Source organism: Manis pentadactyla, chromosome 3 (genome assembly GCF_030020395.1).
Source record: "Manis pentadactyla isolate mManPen7 chromosome 3, mManPen7.hap1, whole genome shotgun sequence".
Lineage (NCBI taxonomy): Eukaryota > Metazoa > Chordata > Mammalia > Pholidota > Manidae > Manis > Manis pentadactyla.
Window position 1 is genome coordinate 69807924 of NC_080021.1, and position 26290 is coordinate 69834213.

Here is a 26290-nt window from a genome sequence, read left to right on the forward strand (position 1 = left end):
TGCAAGCCAAAAATGCAATAGGAAGAATCATCTAAGAAGACTGAAGTCACAATCTTTGGTAACCTAATTGCATAAGTGTCTTCTCATCCACTGTGCTTTATTCTATGGGTTAGAACAAGTCACTAGGTCCAGGCCATACTAAAGGGGAATGAATCACACAAAGGCAAGAATACCAAAAGGTGAGATCATTGAGACCATCTTGAAAGTCTGCCTACCATACTCACTAATATTTACCAATATATAAGGTCAAGACAAAAAGAAACGTTAACTCCAAAAAGTGCTAATTTCTCTGTATGGAAAATTGATGTGATGATATACGTCAGGGCCCTTTAATTTGTCAGTTTCTCAATGAAAACAGCTAATCATTAAAGTGCTTTGCTTTGTGCTTCTCACAGGACTGTGTAGTATATCATCTAGAAGGTCATGATATATATACTGATGGACAAAGATACATAGAACAATACACAAAGCAAAATGTATGTTTCTGTCTAAAGTTACTTGGAAACTCTAGTGGAGACTTTTTAAAATGTGCTTTTTGTCATTATTCTTCCAAGAGTACCCTTTAAAATGATTCTCAAGACTTCACATTTAAAAAAAAAAATTTCCCAACATCTGTCAAAGTGTAAATCTTAGAGTACTTTATGCTGAACTTAAAAATGCAGCACTGAAGACAAATATTTCTTGTAGTCTGCCAAATTGGAAAATACACAGATGATTGGTTAACACTGGGTACCACTAGACAGGAATTATATTTCACATTTTAATGAGAAAATACTTTCTTTTAAGCTTAACTTGTTGCATTAAAAAAAACTAATTAGTAATTCAACCATTTAAAACTATTTTAGATACCATCGATCACAAAGAGATTTTCAATTCCAAGAAGAGCAGAATCCAAATGAACTTTCAGAATATAATTTTATCATTTGTTAAAGCCCTGATTACTAAAAAGAGAAATAAACAGTCATAATCCCACCACTAGGAAATAACAAGTATTAAATATTTTGGCATACAGGTATAGAGCCACAGATCTACATCTAAATCTACACATGTATAGACATAAACATAGATAGCCTTTTAGACACTTAAATTTGTATATAATTTTACTACAAATGAGATCATACTCTTTTTTATAGTGATATATAAAACTGTTATAAAACAAAGATTTTAAAAGCAAGTAATTTTTCAATAAGGCATTGCTAAACATGTTTCTACCAAAGTAATGTTAGCCGCCAGTTAAGTACTACACAGAGCAATGGGACAGTCAGGCATACATTTCTAAAGTTGTTGTTTCCAAACAAATGAAGGGCATCTGATTTGTGCCATAGGGTTTTAGCCATATTATTTTGATCATTCTTTTATTTCTTCATATATTTCTGTAGCTTTTTATTCTGTTAAGTACCACCACTCCTTAAACTGTTTCTGTAGTGTCTGAATCTAAATTATTAGTTTCTGAATCACTGTTCTTCTCAGGACAAATTTAATCTCTGATGAATCTTTCTCTGACACCTTAACCAGTTTTGCTTCCCTCTTCTATCCAAACTAGTCAGCATAGTTATTGATTTGCTATTTCTCTTTTCCCTAGTTTCTCCCTCTTGCCTACTTATGGCACAGAGTTTCAATGATTAGTTCTATTCTGGAAACTATTAAAATTATGTCACCTCACATTTAACATGTGTAACCCAAATTCATCCACTTTCTCCTCAAATTACTTGCCACCTCTCCTCTTTCTCCAGTTTTTATTTTCAACTTCTCCTTCCCTGTATCTTATCCAATCTCTATTAAATCATGCTTCAATATGCCTTCTAAATTTGTTCATTCCTTGCCACTTTCTTTGCTTCCACCCTCATCCAGGCCAAAATCACCTCACAAATGGACTTGAGTAACAATATCCAGAATGAAGTCAGGGTTCATCCATCCCCATCACTCATCCCTCTTTCTAGACCATGATTACTGTAACAGTCAGTGAGATATAAGGGCAGGGGACCTGACCTTGAAATCAGAAGCCCAAGAGTAAACTTCTTTTCTGTTCCCTGATGTGTGACCTTCAGCATATTTATTTTTCTCTAGGCCTGGGAATTTCCTTATCTTCAAAATGACAAGTTGGACTGTCTACATGGGCTCTCCACTGCCTTGTAACTCTTACAATATTCTACTCTGATGCTTCTTTGCTCAAGGAACAGCAATGACAGCCTTTCCACCATGCCCCTCCCACAAGATCAGAGCTGTTACTCAAGTTTTCCAGCTTGTACTGCCCCTTACATCCATATCACTCACTTTCCCTAATGAGCACCAGTCTTTCCACTATAAATGTCACTTCCTTATTCTATTGTTCCTCTTATCCTTCACTTGTAAATTATTCATTTTACAAACATTTATAGAATGACTGCTAATGTACAAAGCACTTTGCTAGATAAAACATGTAATTCCTGCCCTTAAAGAACTGTAATCTCATGAGAAATAAGGTAAAATAACAAACATGTAACAGTGTGTTAAGTACTATGCTAAAGAATTTAATATATCCCAGTTGTTTTAGGAGCAGAAAGGAGCATCACTTAACAAGACTGATACCTGGGAAGGCTTTGGAAAGGATGCACTAATCCCAGACTGGGTCCTTGAAACTTAAACGGGAAAATAAGAATTGAGGAAAGAAAGTGTATCCTTTGATGCCTCCTTTGCTACCTTGAGGAGCAGAGGGGGAAATTTTTTACAACAGGGTATATTGGGCCAAGTGTCAGATTGGAATATTGGAGCATATAGGGAACGAGGGAAAGCAGTGAGATTGATCATAAGGAACGGACTAGAATGTTACCCTGAGCAGTTTGGGTTTTATCTGAAGAAGGGGGAAAGTATGGGCTATACTTAGATTCAGACAATTCCCTTCCTGGTCTGTTACTGGGAAAAGGTAGTTACTGGGCACTGAAACGTTAAAAACTGACGGCAGGAGAAATGGTGGCCTGACAGAAATTGTTCTGGTTACTTCTTGGTCCACAAAAATCATCATATGACCTCATCAAGCTAACCGGCCTCCACTCGGACCCCACCTGGTGGTCACCATCAACCTCCCGCCGTTGCGTCACAAAGGGCGGGACACGCGGGCCACAGAGGGGGCGCTTCCGGAGGCATCGCGATATTTCCTGTTAGCGGCGGCCTGACCCTCAGCGTCTACTTGCCTGGCAACGACACCTGGGCAGGGAAAGAACAGTGCCCTGGCGAAAAATCATCAAACCTGAGTTAACTGACCCCGATCTTCCCGCGAGCGGTAAGGCGCTTTCAGAGAAGCAGCATAGGGACGGAGGAAACCGTAGTGCCGTGTTTCTCAAACTTGCCTGCCAGTAAGACTTGCCGCACCACTTGTTAAAATGCAGATCCTTGAGCCTTAACTCTAGACATCTAGAATTGCCAGGAAAACAGTCTGAAGGTCTGTATAATAAACGACTAGCTAGAATCAAACAAGGCTGGGAAACAGCTCTAGAGGAGGAAGACATGGGTCGGGGTTGGCGGCGGAGCTAAAGGAGTGGGGTCAATGGGCTTTGCAAACGCAAAAGCGGGAGCCAGGAATTTAGAGCATCTGGAAGCCCCTGAGCCTGGGGCTCGCTAGGGAACTATACCATCTGAATTTGGAAACCCCCACCTCATCTAGTCTGTAAGAGCCCCAAGAGGTGAAAGCCAAGGGGTCCACTAAAATGGGTCCTGTGTCTTATTGGCCAAAATTACCCCTACAGGTAATTTATAGTACAGGATTGCTCTTGCATAGCTAACTGTATAGCAGCTTGTAAGGAAGAAACCCTGGGGTGTATAACCTCTTTAAGATGTGCATTTTTGCCACAGTTATCAGTGTGAAGAAGATATTTGAAATTTACAAGGCCTTCTTAGAGCGCTAGTAAAGTAGCTTTAAGCTGACCCCACTAGCGATCTGGAGAAATAGAGATATCCTATTAAGTGGAGCCCCGAGATATTAGAGATATCTAGCAGGGAAAATTTACCAAAAACAAAAAAACAAAAGTTTCTCAAACTTTGAGAAAACAATGAACTTCTTTTGAAATAAATTCAACTACATCCCACAAGCGTTAACACAATTATTATTTTTTTTTCAAATATGAATATTCGTTTGATTTTTATACTTGATTTATATGTGAATCCCACATTTCTCCCTTATTATTATTATTATTTTTTTAAAATAAAATGCTGAAGTGGTAGGTAGATGCAAGATAAAGGTAGAAAACATAGTTTAGTGCTGTAAGAGGGCAAATGTAGATGATCAGGTGTGTGCCTATAGACTAAGTATTAATCCAAGCTAGACAAGGGCAACAAAACATCCACGGATGCAGAAGATTTCTCTCAAAACAGGGGGGTGAGGTCCTAAGCCTCACCTCTGTTGATCCCCAATTTCTCACCTGATGGCCCCCCTGCGACTGTGCCTGTCTTAGGTTGTTCCTCCCTTGAGGAATCTTACCCGTCTCTGGCTAACCAGTCATCTTCCAGGGCCATACAGGGAAATGTAAAGTTGATCGGTGAGAGAGAAGCCTTATTGTTTGAAAAGGTTAGCTTTTTACTTCTTTGCATATTTATGCCTTGTGGCTTCTATGCCCAGTATTTGTCTTGAGGTGTCTTTACCCCTTGGAAGAATTATGATACTCGGTAAATTCGATATATGGCACGAATTCTATTTAAGGGTTGTAATTAGGAAGGAAGAAGAAAAGCTATAGAAGTAGCAGGCGGAAGAAAACCTGGGGAGATTGATTATTTCTTTGACATATCTTCTTGTAGAGTAACTTCAGCATGTATAGTTTTTAAACTACTAAGTAAATTGTGCACAAACATTAACATAATAGGAGTACAGCTACATAACCAAAGTAGACCTACAATTACCAGCCATATCCAGTGAAACCAAGAAAACCAGTTAGGCACCCTAGGCATTTGTGAAAACTTATCAATGATATGATGGATATTGACTAACTGAATTTGAATAGTTTGAGAAAAATCAGACAAATTAAAACAACACATTCCTGGGAACTGTTCACATCCCATATGTTCTTTGAACATAGATAGTCTGTAGTCGCAAGATTTTGGAGCGCTGCAACTTGCACTTCTCCTAATTCTTGGTTGAGTTCTGACAGTATAGATCCAGTCAAATTTGTTGTTTTACTGTATGCAGAGGCCAGCTTAGATATAATTATTTTTATTATAATGTTCTAAAATGCATCCAAATCCAAACTAGGTTCAATTTAAATTCCTAAAGCTTATAATTTCTCTAAAACAAACCACAATACAAATAAAGTTTAAATTAATAAATGTTAAGATGAATAGTCATGTTTTGATGAAACAAAACCCTCTCTTGTGGATGTGACTGCTACAATGCAGGCTGTTTTGAGTAAACAGTCTCTAGTAATTGTGTATTATGGGTTGAAGCCCCTGTAACATTTCCCAATGGCTTGTTGATAAGGTCCATTGACCTTCCCTTGGTTTAATAAGTATTTTGTGTATGTATTACATTTGCCTCTCCTTTCCTAATAATCTGAGAGAATTAAGGAAACACCAATTTGTGCCCTAGAAGGTAGAGACAAAATCCAGTTATATAATGGTCATTCATAACGATTCAGATAATTCAAAGTTTCTCTGTTTTAGCCCAGGTTAGAAAACAAGAGAGTGAAGCAAGAACTTATGTGCTAACAGTATCGGGGGGCTGTAATCTCAGGGAAGAAGGAGAGAAGGAGAAAAAGAATGAAACAGAGCAAGAAGGAGAGCAAATATTAGACAGTGCATAACCCAGAAGACCACAGCATGTTTTCAGAGAGATATTTTGAAATGGCTGTCTCCTAAAAGTATACAGGAGAAAGAAGGGAGAATAAATCATTTGTGGCTCCTGTCTCTCATAGGTCAGAATTACCACCACAGTCAATTTATAGTACAGAGTCATTCTTCATTAAGCTACCTGTACAGCAGTTTCCTGACTTAGCTGTAAGAGAAAAACCCTGTGGTGTGCAACATCTTTAAGACATGTGTTTTCACCACAGTTATCAGTATAAAAAAGATATTCAATTTTCCAGAAAAAGTTCTAAAATTTTAAGATTTGGGCCAAAGAAATTGTATTTTTAAAATATTTTAAAAATAAATCAAATGTATTTAAAAGATAATATTTCTATTATATTTAAAATATTGGATATTCTCTACACTACCTACAAACAGAATATAATTCATAAAAGAAAGCCATTTGCAATATCAACAAAAAATAGATGATCCCAAAATGACTTATGCATGGTCTTAATCAGAAGAAAATTATAAAATTACTGAAAGTCATTAAAGAAGCACTTGTAAAATGGAAAGATACCACAGTGATGACAAAGAGGACTCAATATTAGACAGATATTAGTTCTTCACAAATTGTTCATAAATTCAGTGCAATTCCTAAAAAAATCCTAAGAGGATTTTTGGAACATGACAAGTTGATTTTATTTTATATTTTTTATTAAGGTGTCATTAATATACACTCTTATGAAGGTTTCATATGAAAAACCCCATGGTTACTACATTGACCCATATTATCAAGTCCTCACCCCATTGCAATCACTGTCCATCAGCATAGTCAGATGCTACAGAGTCACTACTAGTCTTCTCTGTCCTATACTGCCTTCCCCATGACCCCCCCAACATTATGTGTGCTAATCATAATGCCCCTTAATCCCCTTCTCCCTCCCTCCCCACCCACTCTCCCACCCTTCCCCTTTGGTAAATGCTAGTCCCTTCTTGGAGTTTGTGAGTTTTCTGCTGTTTTGTTCCTTCAGTTTTTCTTCATTGTTTTCCTCCATGAATGAGGGAAATCATTTGTACTTGTCCTTCTCCACCTGGCTTATTTCACTGAGCATAATTCCCTCTAGCTCCAACCATGTTGTTGCAAATGGTAGAATTTGTTTTCTTCTTATGACTGAATAATATTCCATTGTGTATATGTACCACCTATTCTTTATCCATTCATCTACTGATGAACACTTAGGTTGCTTCCATATTTTGGCTATCGTAAATAGTGCTGTGATAAACATAGGAGTGCATATGTCTTTTTGAATCTGTGATCATGTCTTTGGGTAAATTCCTAGGAGTGGTTAGGTTGCTTCCATATTTTGGCTATCGTAAATAGTGCTGTGATAAACATAGGAGTGCATATGTCTTTTTGAATCTGTGATCGTGTCTTTGGGTAAATTCCTAGGAGTGGAATTCCTGGGTCAAATGGTATTTCTATTTCTAATTTTTTGAAGAACCTCCATACTGCTTTCTATTTCTATTCTAAACTAATTTACATTCGAACCAGCAGTGTAGGAGGGTTCCCCTTTCTCCGCATTCTCGCCAGCATTTGTTGTTCCTTGTCTTTTGGATATTGATCATTCTAACAGGTGTGAGGTGATATCTCATTGTGGCTTTAATTTGCATTTCCCTGATCATTAGTGATGTGGAGCATCTTTTCATGTACCTGTTGGCCACCTGAATTTCTTCTTTGGAGAAGTGTCTGTTCATACGCTCTGCCCATTTTTTAATCGGGTTATTTGCTTTTTGGGTGTTGAGGCATGTGAGTTCTTTATATTATTTTGGATGTTAACCCCTTGTTGGATATGTTGTTTATGAATATATTCCCCCATACCATAGGATGCCTTTTTGTTCTGCTGATGGTATCCTTTGCTGTACAGAAGCTTTTTAGTTTGATGTAGTCCCATTTATTCATTTTTACTTTTGTTCCCTTGCCTGAAGATGTGTTCAGGAAAAAGTTGCTCATATTTATATTCAAGAGATTTTTGCCTATGTTTTCTTCTAAGAGTTTTATGATTTCATGACTTACATTTAGGTCTTTGATCCATTTCGAGTTTACTTTTGTATATGGGGTTAAACAATAATCCAGTTTTATTCTCTTGCATATAGATGCCCAGTTTTGCCAACACCAGTTTTTGAACAGGCTGTTTTTTCTCCATTGTATATCCATGGCTTCTTTATTGTATATTAATCGATCAGATATGATTGGGTTTATATCTGGGCTCTCAATTCTGGTCCCTTGATCCATGGGTCTATTCTTGCGCCAGTACCAAATTGTCTTGATTACTGTGGCTTTATAGTAGAGCTTGAAGTCAGGAAGTGTAATTCCCCAAGCTTTATTCTTCCTTCTCAGGATTGCGTTGGCTATTTGGGGCCTTCTGTGGTTCCATACAAATTTTAGAACTATTTGTTCTAGTTCATTGAAGAATGCCAAATATTGTTCCGTTTGGATTTGTCACACAGTTCTCTTAAAATTCTTTCATTCCTAGAGATCCTTTATTCTCTCTGTGCCTCAGCTTCTCTGTATTCCTATTCTCTAATTTCTATTTCATTTACCATCTCCTCTACTACATCTAATCTGCTTTTAAATCCCTCTTTTGTATGTTTCATTTCAGATACTGTATTTTTCAAAGTTTCTATCTCCTTCTTGAACCCCTCCCTGAGGTCTTGAATATTTTTCTGTAGCCCTGTGAGCATGTTTATGATTCTTATTTTGAAATCTCTTTCAGGAAGATTGGTGAGTTCAGTTTCACTTGGTCTTATTTCTGGTGTTTGTATGATTTTGATTTGAATCAGGTTCCTTTGATGTTTCATATTTGTAGGTGGCACCTTCTAATGCCCAGAAGCTCTACTCTCTGGAGCTGCTCAGCCCCTAGAGCGATGGCGGGGGTCACAGGCGAGCGGTGCTGGTCTCTGTCAGGAGGAAAGAGGTCTTTCCTGCTTCCCGGCTGCAGTGCCTGCCTCCACTACCAGGGCCAGTGGGCCAAGTGTGCAGGGAGGAGCCTCTATGCTATGTGCTTTCACTGCTGTAGGTGGGGCCACCCTCTGGCTGGCCTGGCACAATGGTGGGAGCAGCCAGTTTGCAAGCCAGTGCTGGCTGGGAGGAAGGTGCGGCAGGTTGTGTATCATGGTGGGGGCCCTGGAGCTGCATTGCTAGCCAGAGGTATGGAGGGCCTGAAGCTCCTGAAAGTTCCCAACCTGCTGAGCTGAGTGCACCAGGACAATTTTATCCAACTATCCTTTCTCCTGAGCAGCAAGCTCTGTGCAATCCTTGCCCCTTTAGCAGTCCTCTCACAGTTGGGAAGTCTCTCAGAGTGCCTGCCTTTTTTTTGTAGATGCCTTTTCTCTACAAGCAGCTAGAATCTCAGTCTTTCCAAGTATGCTGAGTGTCTTAGTTTTCCAACTCCACTAATCTCCTCAGAATCATGCAATGCAGGTTCATGCTCCCAAAGAAGATCTCCAGGGCTGGGTGTTCAGCAGTCCTAGGCCTCCACCCACTCCCTGATCCATTTCTCTTCCTTCCACCAGTGAGCTGGAGTGGGGGAAGGGCTTGAGTCCCGCCAGGTCATACTTTACCCTTTTCTGTGAGGTCTGCTCTTTTCCCAGATGTATGCAGTCTATCACTGCATTCTTTCCTGTTGCTCTTTCAGGATTAGTTGTATTTGCTGTATTTTCATAATATATGTGGTTTTTGGAAGAGGTTTCTGTCTCACCTCTCATGTCACCATCTTTAAGCCAATCTCCGATGAAACTCTTTGACAAATTGATTTTAAAATGCATATGAAAGAGTTGAGGAAGAGAGGATTCTAGGTATAGGCCAGAGTAGAAGGCATCCATCTTCCCACCTAGACTACAACTGCACCGGCAGAACCTGCCTGTGTAACTATTTTGGAAGGCCGTAGTCTATCCAAGGCTTACAACTTCTAAGGGAAGGCTTAGACAATAAAGTGAAGTTAATTTTGGTCCATTTCAATTTCAATCTCAATTTCAGTCTCTACAGCAGCTACCCATCACCCACACCCAACCCAATGGCATAAAAATGTGCAGGGGTTTCTGGACCACCTTGCACACAGCTTGCAGGAGCCAAAGTGAGCAACAAGCACACTGTCCATCTGTCCTCTTATCACTGATTGCTGCTTCTGATCACAGACAAAGAGGCTCCACCTCTCCCCACTGTTGCAGGTTTCCCCTACCCCTCAAGCAGAAGTGACTTCCAAGGGATTTAAAGAGCTAGTGCTCTTTTTTTTCTTTCCTTGTTCATTTTTCTGTTTCCTCTTTTGGGAGCCAGACACTAAAGACTAGAACATTCAAAAGCAAATGCATATAATGGGAATATTAGGAAGTGACTGTGCATGCCCAGAGAAAGGTTCAGGCTCAGAAAACACCTGAGAAGACTTTATATCTTAGGCTGATCCTCAGCACAAAGACAGCCAACAATAATAAAAGACAAAACAACACAAAAACAATAATAAATAACAGAAAACTCGGGAGAAGGGGAATAAACTGATTTTCAGATATACCTCATTACTAGATTAAAATTCCAGTTTTCAATAAAAAAATGAAGTCATATAAAGAAATGGGTGAGCATGACCCATTCAAAGGAAGAAATAAATCAAGGGAAGCTGTCCCTTTAAAAGACCTTATGGCAGATATAGGAGACAAAAACTTTAAAACAACTGTCTTAAAGATGTACAGAACATCACGAAAATGATATATAGGCAAAATGAAAAAAAAATCAATAAAGATGCAGAAAAACTACAAAGAAAGCCTGGCACTGAAAAGTATAATAACTGAAATGGAAAATTCACTACTAGAGGGATTCAAAGGCAGATTTTAATATTCAGGAAAATGAATCAGTGAACTTAAAGAGAGGACAGTAGAAATTACTGGGTCAAGGAACAGAAATAAAAAAGACTGAAGAAAAGTAAATAGAGTCTAAGGATCTGTGGGACAACATCAAGCAGACCAACATATATGCATTGTAGGAGTCCCAGAAGGAGAAGGGAGACTGGGGTAGGGAGAAGATTTAAAGAAATAATGTCTGAAAACTTCCCTAATTTGATGAAAGATATGAATATAAACATTCAAGAAGCCCAATGAATTCCAGGATGTACTCAAGAGACCCACACCAAGACACATTATAATGAAACTTTTGAAAGACAAACAAAGATCTTCAAAGCAGTGAGAAATGGCTAATACAAGGAATTCTTAGATTATCAACACATTATTCACTGGAAACTTCCAACACAGTTGACAGTGGGCCAATATATTCAAAGTGCTAAAAAGAAAAAAAACCTGTCAACTAAGAATCCCATATCCTGCAAAACTGTTCTTCAAAGGTGAGGGAGAAATTAAGACCTTCCCAGGTCTTAATCAAAAGCTAATTGAGTTTATTACCACTAGACCTGCCCTTTAAGAAATGCTCAAGGGAGCCAGCTGAGTAAAATGAAAGGACACTAGACAATAACTTGAAGCCATATGAAGAATGCTACTATTGTACAATGTTTAGTAATTCCACTTTTTATTTTTCTACACAATTTAAGCTAATACATTTTTTAAAATAATTAATGTAAAACAATATCAGTGTAACTTTGTAACTCCACATTTTGTTACATAATTTAAGTGACTAATGTATTTAAAACAGTTGTTAGACTATGTATGGGGGCACACAATGTATAAAGATGTAATTTTCTCACATCAACAACCAAAAGATGTGGGGATGGAGCTGTAAAGGAGCAGAGTTTTTGTATATTAAATTAAGCTGGCATAAATTCAAATGAGAGTTATATAACTATAGGATGTTACATGTAATCCCTATGCTAACCACAAAGAAAACAGCAACAGAATACATACCAAAGGAAATGAGAAAACAATTTTAAAGCTTCACAAAAAACAAAAGAAGAGAGTGAGGGAGGAAATGAGAGACAAAAAGCTATAAGACACATAGAAAATAAATTAAATGACAGAGATAAACATTTATACACCTAATGAAAGACCATGAAAATATATGAAGCAAAAACTGACAACTGAAGAGGGAAATAGACAGTTCTACAATAATCGTTGTAGACTTCGTTATCTTACTCTCAATGAATAAAAAAACTAACCAAAAGAGAATAGATGACTTAAATATAAAGGAACAAGATTTAACAGACACATACAGAACATACTACCCAACAACAGTATGCACAGTCTTCTGAAGTGCACATGGGACATTTTCCAGGACAGACAATATGTTAAGCCAAAAATCAAGTTTCAATAGATTTTTTAAAAGATAGATATCATATAAAGTATCTTCTCCAACCACAATGGGATGAAGTGAGAAATCAATAACAGAAAGAAAACTGGAAAATTCACCAATTTGTGGAAATTAAACAACAACACACTCTTAAATAAGCAGTGAATCAAAGAAGTCACAAAAGAAATTAGAAAATACTTAAGATATGAATGAAAATGAAAACATACCAAAGCTTATTACATGCAGTAAAAGCAGTACTAAGGGGGAAATTTATAGCTATAAGTGTTTACATTAAAAAACAGGAAAGATCTTAAATCAACAACCTAACTTTACAACTTAAGGAACTAGAAAACAAAGCAGTAAACCCAAAGCTAGCAGAAAGAAGGAAATCATAAAAATTAGAACATAGATAAGTGAAATAGAGAAGAGATATTCAATAAAACTAATGCTGGTTCTTTGAAAAGTCAATGCAATTGACAAACTTTGAGGTAGATGGACTACAAAAACCCTCAAATTAATAAAATTATAAATGAAAGGGGGGCTATTTTACTACCAATCCTACAGAAATGAAAAGGATTATAAGAGAGAACTTTTTATAGTTACATGCCAAACACTGGACAATGTAGATGAAATGGAAAAATTCCTAGAAACACAAAACCTACCAACACTAAATCATGAAGTAAAAGAAAATCTGAATAAACCTATAACTAGTAAGAAGAATATGAATCAATAAGTGAAATCCCCCAACAAAGAAAAGGCTTAGCCCTGATGGCTTCATTGGTAAATTCTACCAAACATTTTAAGAACTAACACCAATCCTCAAACTTTTCAAAAACTTTAAGGGAACACTTCCTAACTCATTCTGTGAGGTCAGCATTACTGTGATACCAAAGTCAGACAAAGACACTGTAAAAAAAAAAAAGAAAAAGCCAGGCCAATAACCCATGTGAACATTGATGCAAATCCTCAACAAAATACTAGCTCAGAAAACCAAAATACTAGCTCAAAAAACCAAACTCAGCAGCATATTAACAGGATTATACACCATGAATAAATGTAATTTATTCCAATAATACAAGGATGGTTCAGCATACAAAAATGAATCAATGTAATACACTACAATAACAGAACAAAGGAGGGAATAAAACCCATATGATCAGCTCAATTGATGCAGAAAGAACATTTGACAAAATTCAACAACCTGAATTTTCATGAAAAAATAGTCAACCAACTAGTAACAAAAAGAAACTACTTCAACATAATAAAAGCCACATATGAAAAACCCAAAGTGAACATCATACTCAATGGTGAAAGACTGAAATATGTTCTTCTGAGATTAGTAGCAAGGCAAGGATGCTCACTTTTACTGTTTTTATTCAACATAATACTGGAAGTTCTAGCTAGGGAAATTTGGCAAGAAAAATAAAAGGTATTTAAATTTGAGAGGAAGAAGTCAAATTAGCTCTGTTCACAGATGATGTAATCTAATCTGTAGAAAACCTGAAAGATTATACACATACCATAAAAAAAAACTATTGGTATTAATAAATGAATTCAACAAAGATCAGGATATAAAGTCAATACACAAACATCAGTTGTATGTTCATACACAATGGCCAATCTGAAAAGGAAATTTAAAAATCAGTTCCATTTATAGTGGTGTCAAAAAGAATAAAACACTTGGGAATTAACCAATGAGGTGAAAGACTTGTACACTGAAAAATTACAAAGCACTACTGAATATATCTTTAATAGAAGACATAAATAAATGGAAACACATCCCAAATTCATGGATTGGAATACTTAATATTGTTATGACATCAATACTACACAAGGTGATCTGCAGATTCAATGCAAGCCTATATAAATCCCAGTGGTGTTTTTTGAAGAAATACAAAAAACCTATCCTGAAAAGTCATATAGAATTTCAAGGGACCCAAATAGCCAAAACAGTTTTTTAAAAGAAGAGAGGACCCACACTTCCTGATTTCAAAACTTACTACAAAACTATAGTAGTCAAAGCAGCATGGTACTGGCATAAAGACAGACACATAGACCAATGGAATAGAATAGAAAGCCCAGAAATAAACCCTCACATATATAGTTAAATGATTTTTGACAAAGGTACTAAGACCACTTAATAGGGACAGGACATTCGTCTCAACAAATGATGTTGGGAAAACTGGATATCCACATGCAAAGAATGAAAGTGGACCCTTACTTAGCCCCATATATAGAAATTAACTCAAAATGGGTCAAAGGCCTCAATGTAAGACCTAAAACTATAAAACTCTCAGAAGAAAACAAAGAGCAAGAGCTTCACAGTATTGAATTTGAGAGTAATTTTTTGGGAATGACAAAAGACACAGACAACAAAAGAAAAAATAAGCAAATTAGACTTCATGAAAAAAATTTAAATTTATGCATCAAAACACATCAACAAAGTAAAAAGACAACGCACAGAATGGGAAAAATGTTTACAAATCATATTCCTGATAAGGGCTTAATATCCAGAATACAAAAAGAGCTCTTAAAACTCAAATGGACCAAGGTCTTGAAAATATTTACATATCATATATCTGATAGGGGGCCTGCAACTCAAGAAGAAAACAACCTGATTAAAAAATGGGCCAAGGACTTGAATAGACATTTCTCCAAAGAAGATACACAAATAGCCATTAAGCAAATGCAAGATCCTCAACATCACTAATCGTTAGGAAATGCATATTAATACTACAATGAGATACCACCTCACACCCAATAGGATGGCTACTATAAAAAATATAGATAATAAAAAGTGTTAGTGAGGATGTAGTTATTTTAACTCTTGAGCACTGTTCAAGAGAATGTAAAATGGTAAAGCCTCTGTGGAAAACAATACAGCAGTTATTCAAAAAATTAAAAGTAGAATTACCAAAAGCTCCAACAATTCTACTTCTGTGTATATACCCAAAAGAATTGAAAATGGTCACAAAGGGATTTTTGTACACCCATATTCACAGCAGTATTATTCACAATAGCTATAACATAGAAGCAACCCAAGTGTCCACAGACAAATGACTGGTAAATAAAATGTGGTATATAAATATAATGGAACATTACTCAATCTTAAAAAGCAAGGAAATTCTGACATATGCTACAACATACAAACCTTGAGGACATTATGCTAAGTGAAATAAGCCATTCACAAAAACACAAATATTGTATGATTCCACTTATATGAGGTTCTTAGAGTCATCAACATCAAAGAGACAGAAAGTAGAATGCCAGTTCCCTGGGGCTGGGTGGAGAGGGGAAATGGGAGTTATTGCTTAATGGGTATAGAATTTCAGTTTTGCAAGATGAAATAGTACTGGAGATAGATAATGGTGATGATTTTATAGCATTATAAATGTATTTTTACCACTGAACTTATACACTTATAAAATGGTTAAGATAGTGAATTTTATCTTTCAGTGCAATTTTTAAAAATTGGACAAAAAAGAGTTAAGAACCAAGAATAACCAAGGTGAAGAAGTATTATTAAGCTGTACTAATTAAGATGGTATTGACCTGGGGATAGATACATAAATAGAAAAGAATCAAGAACATAGTTCTGGGAAAACTGGTCTCCATAAGAACAAAATAAAATTGAATCTCTATCCCACTTCCTATATATTAATTCAATTAGATAGATAAAAGACCAAAATGTATAAAACAAAACTTTAACATATTTTCAAGGGAAAAAAAGATCTTTCTCTTAAAATAGGATAGGGAAGGGGTTACTATGCTACATAAAGCGTAAGACATGAGCAAAAAAAATGATAAATTTAACTACATTAAAAAAATACAGCTTCTATTTTTCAGAAGATGCCATGATAAATACACTGAGGAGAAAGGGAGAAAAGACAAGCTATAGTCTGGGAATAGATATCTGCTATATATATAACCAATAAAATATTAATGCCTGGCAAAAATACATATGTATCTACAAATTCCTTAGAAGAACACAACCCAGAAAGAAAAATAGGAAAAATATAAGAAAGGACAATTAACAGAAAAGTCCATATGGCCAATAAACAAGAGACCCTCAGTCTCTCTAGTAATAATAGAATGTCAAATTAAAACAATGAGATGACACTACTGATCTGGCTGTTCTAAAATCCCTTTTTAATTTTCATTTTTACAAATTAAAAAAATTCTAAGGTAAAAAGTGAAGTATTATTTCACAGCCAGCAGATAGCAAAAGTTAGACTATTGACAGTAATGTAGATTGCACTATAGAGCAATAAGAACTTAAGCTGTCAGTGGTAAAACTACTTTGGAGAATAATTTGGCAATATACAGTAATGCTGAAAATGTGCAACCCATAAATGGCCACCCCTAGTTTTAAGCCCTAAAGAAACTCTTGCATATATGCTAAAGATGATATGCATAGAAGAACCATAACAGCAACATTGCAAAAGCAAAAAGAATTTAAATACCCAAAAATTTACCACTCAGAAGAAATACATTTCTTACAATGGAATATTATATACCAGTGCAAATATTCTAGAGCTACATGCATCAGTTTTGATGATTGTCACAAGAAAACATTAAGCAATAAAGAAAGTTAGAATCAGAATAACACTTATGACTATAAAAATGTAGAAAACAATACTATACATTGTTTAGATATACATATATCTGTAGTAAAAGACACAAATAGGGATGTCTAAATTTAAGCATAAACTAAGAGAATGGAGAGGGCAAAATGTATAGAGGGGTTCCATATGTATTTGTAATGTATCTAGGTCAATAAGTTTGCTATTATCATTATTATTCTACTACTGTTTTGTTCACAGATAAAGTGAACACTGTTCACTGTTTCACCTGTTAAATAAGAACAGGCTATTAATAAAAGATTGCTGTATATAATATATCCATATGTGGCTCATAAGTTTGAAATAACTCATTTTTTAAGCAAAAAACTTAGAATCAGAATACTATTTATGGCTGTAAAAATGTAGAAAACAATACTATATGTTGTTCAGAAATGTTAAGTGTTTATACATACATCTATAGTAAAAGTATACAGACATGAATAGGAATGTCTAAATTTAAGCATAAACTCTAATTTAAGAGAATGGAGAGGAAGAAAGATATAGAGGGCTTATATACAGCTGACCTGTGGATCCATTGGTGTGTTGTTATTCTTTATATTTTTATAATGCAATATTTTATGAAATATTTTTAAGACAAGATTAAGAAAAGTTATTTTTACTTGAGTAGAAACTTAGTTTGGAATATTACTGTGTCATGTTTGAAATTCAATCTGCAACTAATAATTTAAAATTTTTGTTATAAAAGTAATGAATTTATGCAGATTTCAAAAATCTATGAAGATGTGATAATCTTATTCTGTAGATTATAGTTTGCATTCTGAAGAGTGTAAGGATACATTCCATGTCTTCAAATATTTTATGGTGGGCATTTTATATAATATAGCCTGGGTAATTACATACCAATGCATGAGAACACAAATTTAATTTACTTTCTACTGAATTCATTTTTCTTCCTCAACATTGATCTCAGGCCCAGAATACACAAACTGACGTGTTTGATTGGTAAAATTCCAAATATACTGGACTTACAATGCTCAATTTTAAACCATATTTTCTTGTTACATTTTTAATAAGGGAATATAAAGCACAATTGGGGAAACTGGGATATCTGTCACTTAAATAGCTATACTTCCTGGATGACTGAAAAAAATGGGTTATGTCAAATTTATAAGTAAGTACCATTATTATCCTAATTTTATAAGAAACTGAGGTAACATGCCCCAAATTGCCTAACCAGTGAGCAGTGGAACCAAAATTTGTACCCAGGCAATCTGGATTGAGAACCAATGCATTCTGTTGCCTCTTTTGCACCAGCCCCATTTTCAAGTATGCACCAGTGTCCCTTGTATACACTCAAGGTTTTCACACCATATGTTCTCATTTGACAGTTTAATTAATATAGTCACCACAAGAACTATGGAAAAAGGAGCTGGGAGATCTAGTCTCATTCTCAACTGCTGCTAGTATGAAACAAATCTCTGCACCTTAGTTTCTTCACATGAGAACACTAGGTGATAATCCTTGAGGTCCTTTTCAACTCCAAAAGAGAAAAATAATCCTTTAAAAGATGCCCACAACAATAATTCAATACCAGGAAGAAGAAAAGATGTAAACTAGAAGTTAATGAGCATTCTGTATTAGTTAATTTTGGTGTTTTTAGTCTTATTATAAAAAGAATTAAGTCTATAAACCTAAAAAATATCTAAATGCCCCTAAAAATATCTATGAACAAGCTCATCAAATAGTGTTGTATAAAAAAATTAAAGAGTAAGTAAAAATAATTTTTCCTAAATTACTATCTACATAATATTCCTTTTATTCCTTTTATTTTTAGAATGCTGGGCATAAAACAATACCTAAACCTCCTTTAACATGGTTTCAGAACAGAGCTATTGCTGAGAATTTGATTTATAGAGGAATCATGGTTCGACTGACCTTGGATCTAATTGCCAAAAACAGCAATCTTAAACCCCGAAAAGAAACTACTTCACAATACCTGAAGAAAATAACACACGTAAATTTTTCAGACAAAAATATAGATGCAATTGTAAGAACTCTGAAATTATTTCCTATCTTTACATAATTAACAATGTGAAGTTTAGAAATTGCTAATAAGAAGGTATACCTTCTTATTAAGTATATTTTTATTACACAGGGGACCCTTGAATAACAGGATTTGGAAAAAGTTTTGAAGATCTGCAGATTTGAAAAAAACATTTTCTTTTCTGTAGCTTATTTTATTGTAAGGATACATTATATAATACATATACCGAGACTGTGTTAATCAACTATTTATATTACTGGTAAGGCTTCTGGTCAACTGTAGGCTATTTATGGTTAAGTTTTTCAGACGTCAAAAGTTATACATGGATTTTAAACTCATGGGGGTCAGCACCCCTGACCCCAATGTTGTTCAAGGGTCAACTAGCTGTATTAGCTATATTTTGACAAGTCAGCTTTATGTATTTTACATTTTAATTTCCTGTTTGTAATGATACTTATTAAAACTGTCTCTAAAATATATATGATCTATTTTAAATATGTGTTAAATATATATGTTAAAACCGTATAGTGTAGCAAACTAGATTTGAAAGCATATGTTAGAAAATAATTTCAAAGATAGTTACTTTTGCATAATTTCAGAACTTTGTAATATGAAATTTTTAACATATCAAAATGTTAGGAACTATGCGAAAACCATATTTCAAAGCTTTAACAGTGAAAATGTTTTCCCACATAATTTAGCTGATTATATAAATGTAGGTTATACTGTGTCAATAATATGAGACAAGATTATGTTTACTTGTATAAACTCTGAAACTACATTTTCCCTGTGCTAATTCTTGACTTCAGTTTGGGAGACTTTAAAGGCAGCAATCATCCTTTTAGGCCATTTGTTTTATTTTTATTAAGGTATCGATATACACTCTTATGAGGGTTTCACATGAGCAACATTGTGGTTACTACATTCACCCCATATTATCAAGTCCCAACCAGACCCCATTGCAGTCACTGTCCAACAGCGTAGTCAGATGCTATAGAGTCACTACTTGTCTTCTCTGTGCTATACTGCCTTCCCCATGTGCTATACATGACTCCCCCTACATTACATGTGCTAATCATAATGCCCCTTAATCCCCTTCTCCTTCCCTACCCACCCACCCACCATCTCCAACCATTCCCCTTTGGTAACTGCTAGTCCCTTATTGGAGTCTGTGAGTCTGCTGATGTTTTGTTCCTTCAGTTTTGTTTCATTGTTATACTCCACAAATGAGGGAAATCATTTGGTACTTGTCTTTCTCTGCCTGGCTTATTTCACTGAGTATAATACCCTGTAGCTCCATCCCTGTTGTTGGAAATGGTAGGATTTGTTTTCTTCTTATGACTGAATAATATTGCACTGTGTATATGTACCACCTCTTCTTTATCCATTCATCTACTGATGGACACTTAGGTTGCTTCCATGTCTTAGCTATTGTAAATAGTGCTGTGATAAACATAGGAGTGTATATGTCTTTTTGAATCTGGGATCTTGTTTTCTTTGGGTAAATTCCTAGAAGTGGAATTCCCAGGTCAAATGGTATTTCTATTTTTAGTTTTTTGAGGAACCTCCACATTGCTTTCCACAATGGTTGAGCTAATTTACATTCCCACCAACAGTGTAGGAGGGTTCCCCTTTCTCCGCTTCCTCACCAGCATTTGTTGTTCCTTGTCTGGTCAAAGTTGGCCATCCTAACTGGTGGGAGGTGATATCTCATTGTGGTTTTAAATTGCATTTCCCTGCTAATTAGCGATGTGGAGCATCTTTTCAGGTGCCTGTTGGCCATCTGAATTTGTTCTTCAGAGATGTGTTTGTTCATATCCTCTGCCCATTTTTTAATTGGGCTATTTACTTTTTGAGTGTTGAGGTGTGTGAGTTCTTTATATATTTTAGATGTTAACCCCTTGTCAGATATGTCATTTGTGAATATATTCTCCCATACTGTAGGATGCCTTTTTGTTCCGCTGATGGTGTCCTTTGCTGTACAGAAGCTTTTTAGTTTGATGTAGTCCCATTTGTTCATTTTTGCTTTTGTTTCCCTTGCCCGAGGAGATGTGTTCAGGAAAAAGTTGCTGTTTATATTCAAGAGATTTTTGCCTATGTTTTCTTCTAAGAGTTTTATTAGCTTCATGATTTCATGACTTACATTCAGGTCTTTGATCCATTTTGAGTTTACTTTTGTGTATGGAGTTAGACAATATCCAATTTCATTCTCTTGCATGTAGCTGTCCAGTTTTGCCAACACCAGTTGTTGAACAGGCTGTCATTTCCCCATTGTATGTCCATAGCTCCTTTAGCATATATTAATTGACCACGTATGCTTGGGTTTATATCTGGGCTCTCTATTCTGCTTTTTAGGCCATTTGTATTAGTATTCACTGTTTACAATAAACAGACTATAGATTAGATAAATTTTCTCAAAAAAGCATAAGCTACATGAGGACAGGATCATATCTGTTTTGTTTACATCACTCTGAATCACCCATCCAATACAGTGCTTGATTCACACTAAGTGCTTAATAAATATTAATTGAAAGAATTAAAGAAAACACCAAAACCCTAGGCAAAATCATCAATTAAGACTTTTTTTTTCAGAGACCCTACCCCGTTCCCATTCTACATTCCTTCTCCCCATGACTCCAACCACCCAAACTTCATGTCTCTCTTCTGTTGTCCAGAGAACTCTCTACCTCATACCATTAGAGACTGCTTTCTCCAGAGAACCTCCATTTAACATTTTTTTTTGTCACCTCAAAATCTGTGCTCCTTTAATGGAATGACCTTTGTTAGGAGCAAAGCAAACTGGTGAAGTAGTTCACACTAAGATAAGAATAACATGTAAAAAGTTCCAAAGATGTGGTTATATTTTAAAAGATTTTGTTACCTTTATGAAAGCTGAGATATTTTGAAGCAACTTCACAAAACCCTTGCCTACTTATCCGATGCTGACTCTACCACCACACAAGAATGCCACACTTTAAAAAATACTTTGTTATTTTCTTATCTGAAAAGCAAATTATGTTAATTTGTATAAAAATACATATAAAAAGAAAAAAACTTTTAATCCTATTGTGCACAGTAAAGCACTACTCATATTTAGGTGATGTCCCTCCATTCTTTTTTCTACACATATATTCATATAGTTTTATAATAGTAGGTCATATTAAGTGTACTGATTTTATTTTATTATGAGATCCTCAATACATTACTAAAGAAGCTAAAGGATATTTGGTGGTCATATAGTATCCTCTTCAATAGCATTATCATAGTTTATTAATGTGTTGTTCTTGAATATCTAGATTACTCCAAGTTTCAGTATTATAAGCCTCAACAGATTTACTTCAAACCTACAAGAAAGATTAAGCTCTGATTTATAATGTTGAAGCAATAATTTGGAGCCTAATTCCTTCCAAAAAAATTTCTTGCACTGGGAAAATCTTTCTTAACAAATACAGTTTTATTGATATAGTTACAGAATACTAAAATATAGACCTAATTTTACAATCATTTTAGTCTTGTTTTGACTGTGCTAAGAACAAAGGAATACTGTTCTTTTATATTAACCTTAAGGAAATGTTCAGAATGATAAGGTGAAAAAATTTCTTAAAGACATTCAAGTTTTCGGGAGAAATAAAGTATGGCTTGTTTTTATTTTCCTTTTAGGAAGACCTGTCTCTTTGCAAAAACCTTAGTGTTTTATATTTGTATGATAATCGTATTAGTCAAATCTCTAATTTGAATTATGCCACAAATCTGACCCACCTGTATCTACAAAACAATTGTATTTCATGTATAGAAAACCTCAGCTCATTAAAGAAACTGGAAAAACTGTAAGTGCTTTTATTTTTAAGTAATGTAATTGTCATCATTACAGTAATATTTTTGCATGCAGGCCTTCCCATTATCTGCAGTTTTGTGAAACAGGCCTCAGTTTTTATTCTCTTGTAATATCATTAGTACAAAATAAATTTTTTCACATATAATACTTTACAATTTGTGTTTTACTAAGCCTAATACACTTTTCTTTGCAGGAAGGTGAGTTGTCTTTAAGGGATACCTAAGCATCCTTAAGTAGGTTCAACTGGTGAAAAAAGTTTCCATAGAACCCAAATGAGTTCTGTGCCTTTCAGAATCATACATCTCAAAAGGGCTGGGTCACAGAATGGCTAATGTTGATGTGGATTTGATTGTAAAATGTTATTTACTGACTGTAATGATTTTAAACAATGAAAACTGATGGATTCAATTTCCTCAGATTGGGAGAACAATCAGTGCTTCTCAAAAAGTGGACCAAGAGCTTCAGAATGGGAAGAAGAAAGTAGAGTGGAAAATGCTTATTAAAAATGCAGACTGCTGGGTTCCAGCCTCGATAGCCAAATCAGAATCTCTGGGGGTCAGCCTCAGAAATCTTCATTTTTAAACCTACAATTCTTCTGCATCCTAACAGAAGAGGAGCACTGGCAGATAATTTAATAAGCACTATTCCAATTCTCTCACTTTAAAAACAATAAATTTATTCCTTAGGCTAAATTAAGTATAAGAATCATATATATAAACCTTTCATTAGTTCAATATGAAAGAACATTCTGCATATATAATTTCCACACAATTCAATGATTTTGCTATGTTTTTATCATGTTACAGACTATGATGTTCTCAGAATGTCTGTTTAAAATTATGCTTTATATTTTTCAGATATCTAGGAGGCAATTACATTGCTGTGATAGAAGGTTTAGAAGGATTGGAAGTACTAAGAGAGCTTCATGTTGAGAGTCAGAGGCTTCCCCTTGGAGAAAAGCTTCTGTTTGATCCAAGAACTCTTCATTCTATCGCAGTAGGCCACATTTAAGAAATTTAAGAATTCTGCAAAGAATATAGTGATTAACAGTTATAATAAAACAGGAAGGCAATGATGGTATATTTGGACATTGTACATATTCTGTATATCTGTAGGTCCAGTTGAGAATTTATTTGGGGGCTAAAACTAATTTTTCCAATATGATTTCTCAGAGACTAAGTGGCTGTAGAGTGGGGTAATAATGTCTGCCTCTAGGGTAACTGGAAGGATCAAAAGAAGGATGTGGAAAGGTTATGTAAAGGCCAAACTTCTAGTACAGGTGCTAATTCATTAATAATTTTAACCTTGGCTATTATCATGACTTAAAATTTTAAATATAAGGGAAAAGCCTAAGGAAAGAGGAATAAAGATTTGGCAAATTTTAAACAACCTAGAGCATCACTGCAATATAAGTCATTTTCTTGCTGGATTCTGATTTGACTGTGGATTGCCGTATACAGAGCTCTGCCTCATCAGAAACAGGTAGATCTAGCACCAGATATTATGCTCCACCTGTCACCTGACATCCCATGGAAGTGTCACAATGAGTTGAGAAGCCAGAGGGCGCCACAGAAGCCTTTACTAATCCTTAAAATGGGATCTGTAAGAATATGCTACCTTCACTTCTAGGGCAAGAGACGAAAAAGGAACATGGTTGTTTTTTTTACAGATTTTGTTGGTTTTATTTTAGAGAGCCCAGAAACAGAAGGCAGTAGAAAGTTTTTGAACCTTTAAAGTGCTTTAAATTGGAAGAGAAAAATGATCATGATTTCTATCCTACTCCTTCTATCCTTTCCATATAATCAACTGTGTCTCAGCTCAACCTCAACTGATCTAAGTAGACTGACCCCACTGTGGGGATGGCTGGTTTTATTAAAAAACACCATTGAAAACATTTTTGTTTGCTCAATATTTGCAGAGATTTGAGCAGATTCCGTAATTCTAAAAATAAGGTGTAATTTTTTAAGCTGTATTTCAAGTCTTAAAAAGTATCAGGAAGTATCTTCTCTGAAAGTTGGCTGTGTAGACACCTCAGTGGGTAGACTCCATCTTGGTAGAGATTCCTTGGCCTTAGATTTTAAGATAGTTTAGATTTAATGTTGCTTTATTACATATTTATGTCCTCATTAACAACTGATGTTGAATTTCTTGTTAATTAGCTAATATTTTAAGTGGCTTCTGAACATATGGACTGTGAAAACTATAGAGAGAGATAAAAACCAGATATTTTTTCATTCTTGGTGATGTTGCTTATTTTAAAAAGCAAAGACAAAAATTATTTCCTCCTATGTAAGTACAAATCTTGGTGAAATTAAACTCAAAATGATAATTTGCTTAAACTGAAATAAGCATTTTTTTTCTACATTGTGTTAGCATTTATTGGGGCATCTTCTTTCTTTGTGTCTTGATTCTTGGCTTCTTTTTTCTCTTATATTCTGGAAGAGGAAAATTGGACTTATAAAGAAATTTAGACAAAATTGTGTTATAATTACCATGGTTCTAAAAGTTCAATCTGAAAAAAATATGGCATTGAAACAAAATCTGCATAGCTTTTATTTTCATACCTAAAGAGCAAAACAGCCTGAACTGATAAACCTTAAATTTTTCACGGATTAGGATTTCTGGTTCCTATATATAGTATTTAATTAGACTATTTTACCAATGCTAATTCGGTTATTTTTCTTACAGAAATCCCTCTCCATATTGAATATCAGCAATAATAATATTGATGACATAAGAGACTTAGAAATACTGGGGAATCTTCATCAGCTTATAGCAGTTGACAACCAACTTCTGCATGTGAAGGTAATGTAAAGAAAAACTAATACAAAAATATTTACATGAATTGTGATAAAAAATGTACTTACTTTTGCAGATATCTATAAAATGTAATATTTTTAAAGCTATTCTGGATTTGTTCTAAAAAAATAATGTATCTCTACTTCTGAATACATTTATTTGCATAATTCTGCCCTCTTACCTAGTTTTCTCTTCCTTACCCAATGCCTCCATCCCACACCAACAGAAAAAAGTTCCCTAAGAAGGAACTGTATACCTTTCCTGTCTGTATTATTTTTCCATCAAATGTTTCCCTCTAAAACTAGGTTTCTTGCCCCTTAACTGTGATCTCCCAATGAATGGCTTTCTAGTAACTGTGACTGGATATGAACTCTCTCTTGGCTGCTCTTCCTTGGTATCTGTATCTTGAACTGTTCTAATTTGCACTAGCTACAGTTATGTATGTTATGTCATATCATATCATATTCGTTCAATTGTTCATTCATTCAAATATGCCAATGAGTTTCTGTGAATAATGCATTCACCCCATGGGAAATGGAAACAAAGTAGCCAGTCACACAAACTCACGTTTCTTGGAGAGAAAATGGTGGAGAATTCCAGTCTCCCAAACTGGCATCAATCTTAAGTGCAAGATAAGTAATTTTCCTAAATGTTTTTGTAAGTCCAGATTCTGCACACAATTTTTGGCAATAAAATGTTCCGTAATGAGTGGTGACTATATCTTGAAAGATCTGGCTAACTGTTAATTATCATAATTACTAAGATTCATTGCAGTTATTGTCATTACATCTGAAGTCTTATTCTGTTACACTTTACACTCTGGACATAAAAGGAGAATTTGATGACAGAACAAAAATCCTAGCCTCCAAATCATCCCAAAGGAAGTTTTTCTGAATGACATTATGACCAGACTATTTTTGCCTACAAAGATTAATTGTAGGCCATGTAAATAATACACCAGGATAAACGTGTATCCTGAATAAAATGCCTTCATTACT

The 26290-nt window shown here is 35.1% G+C and overlaps 1 protein-coding gene across 2 annotated transcripts in view; it reads left to right on the forward strand.

The window, feature by feature from the left end:
• The first annotated feature begins 3123 nt into the window (after window positions 1-3123).
• PPP1R42 (protein phosphatase 1 regulatory subunit 42) overlaps window positions 3124-26290 on the forward strand; it is a 66323-nt gene continuing 43156 nt past the window's right edge. For both annotated transcript variants that reach the window (XM_036886277.2, XM_057498023.1), the window contains exons 1-5: window positions 3124-3259; window positions 18449-18661; window positions 22319-22485; window positions 23351-23489; window positions 25182-25298. In XM_036886277.2, the coding sequence (XP_036742172.1) occupies window positions 18536-18661; window positions 22319-22485; window positions 23351-23489; window positions 25182-25298 (549 nt within the window). In that variant the 5' untranslated portion in view covers window positions 3124-3259; window positions 18449-18535. The remainder of the gene's footprint in view (window positions 3260-18448; window positions 18662-22318; window positions 22486-23350; window positions 23490-25181; window positions 25299-26290) is intronic.